The 9,793-nt window shown below is 45.0% G+C and overlaps 1 protein-coding gene across 1 annotated transcript; it reads left to right on the top strand.

The window, feature by feature from the left end:
- Nucleotides 1-5,714: 5,714 nt before the first annotated feature.
- On the top strand, nucleotides 5,715-6,726 carry LOC127298037 (protein VACUOLELESS GAMETOPHYTES-like). The gene has a single exon (XM_051328034.2). The coding sequence runs from the start codon at nucleotides 5,814-5,816 to the stop codon at nucleotides 6,555-6,557; it is 744 nt and encodes a 247-aa protein (XP_051183994.1). The 5' UTR covers nucleotides 5,715-5,813; the 3' UTR covers nucleotides 6,558-6,726.
- Nucleotides 6,727-9,793: the final 3,067 nt, after the last annotated feature.

Genomic DNA, 9,793 nt, shown 5'->3' with positions numbered 1-9,793 from the left:
GGATAGGGCAACGCTGGTTACTCGAAGGGTAATGCCCACGTCAGCTTCCTTCTAGCCTAGCACGGTTATGAACGTACTTCTTTAAGACTCCCATGAATCTCTCAAAGGGGAACATGTTGTGTAAAAATACAGGACCGAGAACGCCAATCTCTTCGATCAGGTGAACTAGGAGATGTGTCATAATATCGAAGAAGGATGGTGGGAACACCAACTCGAAGCTGACTAAACATTGCACCACATCCTTCCGTAAATTTTGTAGACTAACTGGATTGATCACCTTCTGAGAAATTGCATTGAGGAACGCACATAGCTTCACAATGGGTACTCGAACATTTTCCGGCAGAAGCCCCCTCAATGCAACCGGAAGTAATTGTGTCATAATCACGTGGCAGTCATGAGACTTTAGGTTTTGAAACTTTTTCTCTAACATGTTTATTATTCCATTTATATTCGTCAAGAAGCCAGACGGGACCTTGATGCTACTCAGGTCTTCAAAAAAGATCTCCTTCTCCTCTTTGGTAACAGCGTAGCTGGCAGGACCTTGATACTTCTCTGGATTCAGGTTGTTTCCTTCGTGGATACTTTGCTGGTCCTGCCGTGCGTCCGGTGTATCTTTTGTCTTCCCATACACGCCCAAGAAGTTTAGCAGGTTCACGCAAAGATTTATCGTCACGTGCATCACGTCGATTGCAGAGTGAACCTCTAAGAATTTCCAGTAGGGTAGCTCCCAAAATATCGAATTCTTCTTCCACATGGGTACATGTCTGTCAACATCATGCGGAACAGATTGTCCGCCAGGACCCTTTCCAAAGATCACTTTTAAATCCTTGACCATATCATATATAACTTCCCCAGTAGGGCGGGTAGGCTTCGTTCGGTTATCTGCCTCACCTCCGAAATGCTTTCCTCTCTTTCTTACGTGATGTTGTTTTGGAAAAAATCGATGATTCCCCAGGTACATATTCTTGTTTTCCAAATATTTACTGTCAGTCTCACCTAAACAGTGTGTGCATGTATTGTATCCCTTGTTTGACTGCCCTGAAATGTTACCAAGAGCAGACCAATCATTGATGGTTACAAATAACAACGCTCGTAGGCTAAATTCTTTTTGTTCGTGCTCATCCCACACAGGTACACCTTCTTCACGCCACAGCTCTAAAAGTTCTTCAACCAATGGCCTCAGGTACACATCAATGTCGTTGCCGGGTTGCTTCGGGCCTTGGATGAGCACTGGCATCATAATGAACTTCCGCTTCATGCACAACCAAGGAGGAAGGTTATAGATACATAGAGTCACTGGCCAGGTGCTATGACTAGAGCTCTGCTCCCCGAAAGGATTAAAGCCATCTGTACTTAGACCAAATCTTAAGTTCCTTGCGTCATCTGAAAATGACTTGAACTCTCAATTTTTCTCCACTACGACCCGTCAGCGGGGTGTCTCAACATCACATCTTTCTTACGGTCCTCTTTGTGCCATCGCAACAACTTGGCATGCTCTTTGTTCTGGAACAAACGTTTCAACCGTGGTATTATAGGAGCATACCACATCACCTTCGCAGGAACCCTCTTCCTGGGGTTAGACTTGCCCTCAACATTGCCAGGGTCATCTCAACTGATCTTATACCTCAATGCACTACATACCGGGCATGCATTCAAATTCTCGTACTCCTTGCGGTAGATGATGTAGTCATTGATGCATGCATGTATCTTCTGCACCTCTAATCCTAGAGGGAAGACAACCTTCTTTGCTTCGTACGTACTAGAGGGCAATACGTTCTCCCCTCGAAGCATCTTATTTATTATTTTCAGCAACTTTTCAAATCCCTTGTCAGAAGTACCATTCTCTGCCTTCCATTGCAGCAATTCCAGCGTGGTACCCAGCTTTTTCTGGCCATTTTCGCAATTTGGGTACAACAGTTTGTTGTGATCCTCTAACATTTTCTCCAACTTCAACCTCTCCATTTTATTTCCGCAGTTCATCTTCGCATCAAGAATTGACCGACCCAAATCGTCATCTGGGTCATCAAAAATCGGCTCATCAAAAATGAGCTCTTCTTTAGCTTCGTCTTCCCCCATTCTACTATCACCGTCTTCAGTGAATATAGGATAGTTGTCACTATCCTCTTCTTCTTCGTTGTCTTCCAATATAACCCCTCTTTCTCCGTGCTTGGTCCAACAATTATAGCTGGGCATGAAACCGTTCTCCAGTAGGTGGACGTGAATGGTCTTTGAGGTAGAGTAATCCTTCATATTCTTACATGAACTACATGGACAATAGATGAAACCATTTGACCGCCTGTTTGCCTCAGCCACGTTGAGAAAATAATGCATGCCATTAATGAACTCGGGATGGCACCGGTCACCGTACATCCATTGTCGACTCATCTGCATTATATATGTATATCAAAAATCATTAATTACACAACATCGTGGATATATGAGTGACCAACTTAATTAATATTCAAGTTCATCACATAAAACTAAATTTTTTTATAAAAAAGAAGAGGCTCACCGAGGTGGTACGGTGCCGGCTAGGGGACGACGCTGGCGATCGACGGCGGTGAGGACGGGGATGATACTAAAACCTACAAAACATAGTATATTTTCAGCTCAAATTGCATATAAAAAAATAAAATCCCTAACTTAGGCATTCCATCGAACACCTTGCTAGCACTACAAAAATAATACGAGTTAAAACTACCAAAGAAAGGAGCTAAATTAGGAACGCCGGAAGAAAGGATGATATTGCTAACCCTTGGATAGATGGATGCCGTTAATCTTGTTTCAATGGTGGAGAAAAAATAGAGATTTGTTGGAGTGTGAGAGGTGCAAAAGTTTTAGAAATGTGAGAGAGAGGAGAAAATGAGAATGGATCGGGGGCGGGGGGGAGGGGCAGTGAGCATATGAGGCACCCTTTAGTACCGGTTCCTAACACGAACCGGTGCCAAAGGTCCAACCCTGGCCCCACCCTCACCTGCAAATCTGGCCGAAGACCTTTCGTACCGGTTCCTAACACGAACCGGTACGAAAGCCCGTAACGAACCGGTACTAATGCTCCTCGCCCGTCTGAGCGCCCGAACCGGTACAAATGACACCTTTAATACCGGTTCGACTGGTATTAAAGTCTAAAACGGTTGCCCCTTTTTCTACTAGTGCTTTTCTATCTTTTCATCGGCCACATAGGACTTTGAAAAAAAGCATCAATTATTAAGTCTCATTAACGACACAATATTCCTCACATATTCAATGTTCACAAAGTTAGAGACTCAAGTTCGTCAACCATGAGGCTTTATTAATTTAAAGATTGTAGTTCATCCTCTCCTGAATCTCTCCAATTCTATTGTTTTTAGGTGATGGAGGAAATGACATGTGTTGGCTGTGGGCAACCTTCTGAAAATTGTGGCCGTGCAGAGTGGAAGACAACAAGTTTCGACGTTCCTGGATTCCTACATGGTGTGGTAACAATTTAATGAATTACTAGACATGAATGTTGAAACTGGATAATGTGGTTTGCCTCATTATGATACAATAGGCAATCATATTATTTATAACTGAACAACCAAACACTTTTGTTTACCTACAGAATGTACCTTGCTTATAGAGAGAGATTGAACAAGTTCACTAAGAATTGGTATTTGCCAGGACACCCAATTTCCACAAATATAATTTGTTGCTGAGAAAGAATAGGTTGAGAAAATACATTTGTGGTCCTTACTAGAAATCTTTAATTATGGATTATGATATAGAAGTGGGAGATGTTGTGTATTTCGAATACAATGAAGATTCTCTTGATGGCCTGGCCAAGTTATTCAATGTTACTGTTTACAGAAACAATATTGAGAAAGATGTAGTTGAAGAAACTGGTATATTCTTGCTCAACTTCATGGTTTTAAATTTAGTATTACTGCTCCTATAGCCATTCATTATGTTACTGAACTTGTATGACACCTATTTTTGCAGTGGTTGGAGATATGCCTAGTTTCATACGAAGCATCATGTACAAAACTGTGTTCTCGGACATCAATCCAGCTGAGCAGGAGATGGCTTCCATTCTTTTTGGAATCTACAAATGTTACCGAACATGAATTCTATGAACTAAAAGATCATAAAAAAATTGGGTGCACAAAATGGATGAGAACAATCAGGAATTTGAAGCTTTTGTAAGTTTGTCTGTTTAGGTTTGTGCTATTAGCTAATTATTCTCATGTGTTCATGCATTTGAATGCAATAATTACATGCTGACAAAATATTAGTTGCACTTATGTCAGTACATGCCTAGTGAGGATGTGCATGGCTACAGGTACCCATGTGTTGGAAAATCACATCTTTCAAGGAATTGACAACCCCTAGAAGGAGAAGAAGAAGAAGACTTTATTGACTGTATCTATAAAATTGAATGGGAGCTTGGACATGTATGCTTTCAACAAGGTTGGATAGAGTTTGCTGCTGCTACTTACATTGGAGGGGATTCAACTGTATTAATCAAGATATATACTACAATGCAGGAGAACTTTGTTGATATCATCAATTAGTGGGGGCATTGTTAAGGAAAGGTTCTACGGTGAACTTGTTCAGATTATTAAGTAGTTTGGATTTCTAGGTTAGTGTGTTTGTTTGCAGATGAAGGTTACTACATGGAACTAGTATGTTTATAGACTATCAAGTAGTTTGGTTTTCCATTTCTATGTGATGGTTTGTAGGAGTTTTATCTATCTGTTTTTATTACCAGATGTTTATGACTGATGTTCTGTTGTTTCTGTAGACACCATTTGTTGTCGTTTAGTAGGCAGTCATATTATTTATAACTGAACACTTGTTTTTTCTGTAGACATAATTTGAATTGAACCTTATAGAAGCACCAATTGGGACACTTGTCAAAATGCCTCAGTAGGTTGCTACCTATTGGGGCACTTCTCCGAACTTTCTCTGTAGGTATACACCTATTTCGAACTGCCCCAATAGGTGCACACTAATTAGGGCACTTCTCCAAACTGTCCCAATAAATATATATCTATTAGGGCACTTATTCAAACTGCCTCAATAAGTAGAGTATTAAAGTTATTTTAACAGAAGTGCCTCTAATAAGGGTATTTAGGGGCACTTTGGGCAAAGTGCTCCTAAATCCCTGCCCAAAGTGCTCCTAAATCCTTACCGCGTACTAGTGCTAGGGGTATCCGGTGTTGATCCACTTGCATCTCCGTGAAAGGCATGACCTACACGCAAATGTAGTAACCGTATATGACATGAGGAAGATGCTACCCTTACCCATCACAGCGAACGACTTTGTGCATAGTGCCTGCACCTGCAGGTCAAGTCGCGCCGGCCGCGTTCGTGCTTCTCGAATGGGAACAGCTATCTCGATCCGTATGCTAAATTTCTTTGAAAATTCTGTGGTAGCAATACGTAGTATACCTGGTCAAACCGACCAAATGAAAATAAACGGATGGGTCCATTACACTGTTTTCCAAGGGGATGCTCTTTCCATGACACTGTTTTTCAACGAAGTTGATACGTAATTTAACGGAAATTTACAAAATTAGGAGTTGGGACAAGCTACGCAAACTGATCAAATCCGCTGAATCTTGCACTCTAAGGAATTACTCCTACGTATGCTGGTGACCTAAACAAGTGACGTATACGCGCTTACTCAGCTAGTACAAAGATTCTCCATCCGTTCACAAATCGAGAAGCGTTTCGAGGACCTACCGCCGGCGATCTCCCACCCCACCCATAGCCTGAGAAGTTCTCAACAGCAGTTACTTGGAGTTGTTGCTAGCTAGCCTCAATCGAGAAGCAAGTAAAGTTCGTCAACCATGAGGCTCTTCGAGGACCTACCGCCGGCGATCTCCCACCCCGCCCACACGGCGCACGAGCTGAAGCTGGTGACCACCGGCGGGGCTCCGTTCCGATGCGACGGCTGCATGCAGCTCGGCGACGACGGGCCAAGGTACAGCTGCGAGGCATGCAGCTTCGACCTCCACACCTGCTGCGCCGTCCCGACGGCCACCCTCCAGCACGCCCTCTTCAAGAAATGCACCTTCACCTTCCACCACGAGCCCCCCTCCGGCGGCCGGCACTGCGACGCGTGCGGCGACGACGTGGTAGGCTTCGTGTACCACTGCCACAAGAGCGGCCTCGACCTCCACCCCTCCTGTGCCCAGCTACCGGAGCGCCATGTCCAGGACGGCCAGGTGTTCGAGCTCCGCAAGGAGGCGTCGCGTCCGTGCCGCTTCTGCGGAAAAAACGGGTACCGCAGCGAGTTCTGGGCCTATCGCTCCTACTGCGACGGCGAGGTTTCCTACCTGCACGTTGCGTGCTTGAAGGGCGCCCCCCGAACCCGGAAGGTTAGCAGCGGCGGCCAGATCGTGCTAGCGGAAGCACCGATAATCGACGGCGTGTTGCTGAGCCTGCCCGCGAGTACGCGTAGGAGCCGCGGGTTCGACCGCTTCCGCAAGATCGTCGGTGTGGTCGCGAGTGTCATCATAGCGGTGATATTTGGAAATCCGATGGCACTGATCGCCACGGTTGCTGGCCCCAGCGGGCTTCTTCGAGGCTAGCGTTCCAACTTCAACCTGGCATGATTGTTTGAGGAAGACAGCGACTCTCTGCTCTCTGCTGCATTTTTTTAAACTGTTTTCACTATATTGGTTCATGTAATGAAACTCGTTTATGCAAACTTAGTTTCTGGTCTCATTTTGTTGTACAAAAAATTAAGACTACTCATAGTGGGAGTAACATCACACACTTCAATGCATTTTGGTGCCATGACATGACAATAAATAAAGAAAAAAAGTGAGGTGGTAATTAACTATGTTACCATAGCATCACACTTCTCAAGGTAATACGAGTCTACAATCTAATAAATATAACATGCATCATACCACATACTATTTGTAGCTACCCACTATGAATAGTAACATAGAGTCATGTTACTACTCGGTGCATGTTACTACTCTATGTTACTTCTCACTATGACTAGTCTAAGAAGGTTGGTTTGTTTCAAGTAAGACTACTCATAGTGTGAGTAACTGAGGTAGTAAGAGCATCTCCACCGGCGCCCCCATAGCGACCCCGATAGCATTTTGGGGCCGGCAGCAAAAATGGCTCGCACTGATGCGCCCCAAACGGCCTCGGCCAATTTTCGTGCCAAATAGAATCGCCGGCAACCCCGTGTCGGCCCCTTCGCCAAGGGCCCGAATTGGGCGCACTGGCACCTTGCGGCACGTCTGAAAACGAGAGTGGGCTCCGCCTGGCAGCCAGACACACAGATTTCCCACCTCCTACACACGCCCGAGCCGACTCCCACCTCTCTAGATCGCCACCGTCAACGTCGCCGCCGCGCCCTCTGCTTGCAATAGACACCGCCGACTGTCTAGGAACCGCCGTCCATCGACACGGCCGCCACCCCCTCAACCGGTGGCCGCTGTTTCGCCCAGAACAGAGCTCGCCACCACCGCGATAGTATCGCCCCGCCCGCAAGGTGTTCGTCCGATTGCCTCAATGGACAGCGACGACGAGATGATGGTGCAGCTGTTCACGGAGGAGGAGAACGCTCATGCTATTCGGCGGCAACAACAACAGCTGATTCTGACGAACATGCTGCGCGTTCGCTAGCCTTTCTTCATCGTGCCTCGGCGCGGCGGCTTAAAGCCAGGAAAGAGGAGGAACATCAACCGGAAACGTGAAACCGGCGCAATGCTGCTTGACGCCGACTACTTCAATGACGACGCGACTCATTCGCCGAAGGAATTTCAGCACCGGTTTAGGATGAACAAGGAGCTGTTCTTGAAGATTGTCCACAGTGTCAGGGAGTACGACAAGTACTTCATGGCCAAGAAATATTGCACAGGTTTGTGGGGCTTCACCTCAATTCAGAAGTGCACTGCTGCAATGCGCTGTCTTGCATACGAAGCACCTCCAGATATAACCAATGACTACCTACAGATGGCAGAGTCGACATGTACAGAGACTCTCTACAGGTTTTGCCGAGCCATCATAGCGGTGTTTGCTAAAGACTATTTGAGAGCACCAAGACAAGATGATACAGTTCGGATGCTGCAAAAGAATGCAGCAAGAGGGTTTCCTAGGATGCTCGGAAGCATTAACTGTATGCATTGGGGCTGGAAGAATTGGCCTTTTACTTGGTAGGGGATCTACAAGGGGCATACTGGTGAGTGCAGTGTCATTCTTGAGGCGTTGGCAGACCATGAGCTTTGGATTTGACATGCATTTTTTGGCATGGCAGGAACAAACAATGATATCAACGTGCTGCAGCGCTCTCCGGTGTTTGCCAGGCTAGCTTAGGGACAAGCTCCTGCCGTGAACTTCGAGGTAAATGGCCACGTATACAACAAAGGGTACTATCTAGCTGATGTATGCTACATTTGGGAAGACAATTCCCTCTCCATGAAACTAGATGGAAGCCTATTTTGCAACATACCAGGAAGCAGCACGCAAGGATGTTGAGTGTGCTTTTGGGGTGCTTCAGCAGCGTTTCACCATTGTGAGATACCCTGCTCTCACTTGGTCTAAGGCTCAGATGTGGGAGGTGATGAACACCTGTGTGATCATCCACAACATGATCATTGAGAGCGAGCGCGATGCACCAACGCAGGATAAGCATCCATTTGATTATCAAGGGCCACTAGATGAGGTAGAACATGTACCCCAAGAATTTGCTGCTTTTCTTCATATGCACAATGAAACTCGAGATGCAGGTATCCATGCATAGGTGAAAGCGGATCTAGCTGCGCATTTGTGGGCGAGGAGAGGAGCCGCACACAATGCATAATTTTATTTCTATTTGTTTGCCTGTATGAATAATTTAAGTACTACTCCCTCCGTTCCTTTCTATAGTGCTTATAGATTTTTGGTACGGAAATTAGCGCAAGAGTATTTTTTGCACAAGACCCCATGGCTGAACGATTTGAGATCAGACTAAAATTAGGGAAATCGATAACTTCCTAACTTACCGTAACAAATCCCACAAATATATCTGGTTGACTCTCCATATATGTGTAGTCAGGTTTAATTAAGGAAAGAAAAATATTGCTTCCTAAATCTAAGCAATCCTTGGAGCCATGCATTAGGAATCTCAATTAATTGTTTCCTATTTATTATGGATTTTTTTCATGCATGTCGTGTGGGAGTTGACCGGTGGAGGGGGTAATTGAAAAAGCCAACCTACAACCTTATATTGTGAAACAAATGCCAAAAATCTATAGGCACTATAGAAAGGAACGGACGGAGTATTTGTTTGTTGGGTTGTATGAATAATTCAAGTACTATTTGTTTGATTGATTGTATGAATAATTTAACTCTATTTGTGTGATTGTATGAATAAAATGTGATTGATATGTTGTTTCAAAATACTGTAAAAAGAAAGAAAAAAACTGGGGGCCGCCGTTTGGGAGGCGCCGGTGTGGGAACAGCGTCCCCAAATGGAGGATGCACTGCCGGCACCCCCCATACAGCAGTGTCGGCACCCCTGCCGGCGACTATTTGTGGGCCGCCGGTGGAGATGTTCTAACAAAGAGCTACATGCATTGCCAACTAGGCAAATTGTTGACATGGCATGACACTGAATGAAGAAAGCGATGATTGCGGTAACTATCTATGTTACCATAACATCACACTTTTCAATGTAGAATGAGTCTGCACGCTAATTAATACACTCACCTGTGATACTACATCTAAGTTACTATGCACTATGAAGGTAGTAACATAGTGTCAAATGCATGACACTACTCGATGTTACTCCCCACTATGACCAGTCTAATCTATAAGGTTTACT

The sequence above is a fragment of the Lolium perenne genome, chromosome 7, assembly GCF_019359855.2.
Source record: "Lolium perenne isolate Kyuss_39 chromosome 7, Kyuss_2.0, whole genome shotgun sequence".
NCBI lineage: Eukaryota > Viridiplantae > Streptophyta > Magnoliopsida > Poales > Poaceae > Lolium > Lolium perenne.
Note: the sequence above shows the minus strand (reverse complement) of the source record. Positions and strands in the feature narration are given on the sequence as shown.

Bases quoted from the DNA above. Each gene is read 5' to 3' on its own strand.
- LOC127298037 (XM_051328034.2), top strand. From the start codon at position 5,814: ATGAGGCTCTTCGAGGACCTACCGCCGGCGATCTCCCACCCCGCCCAC.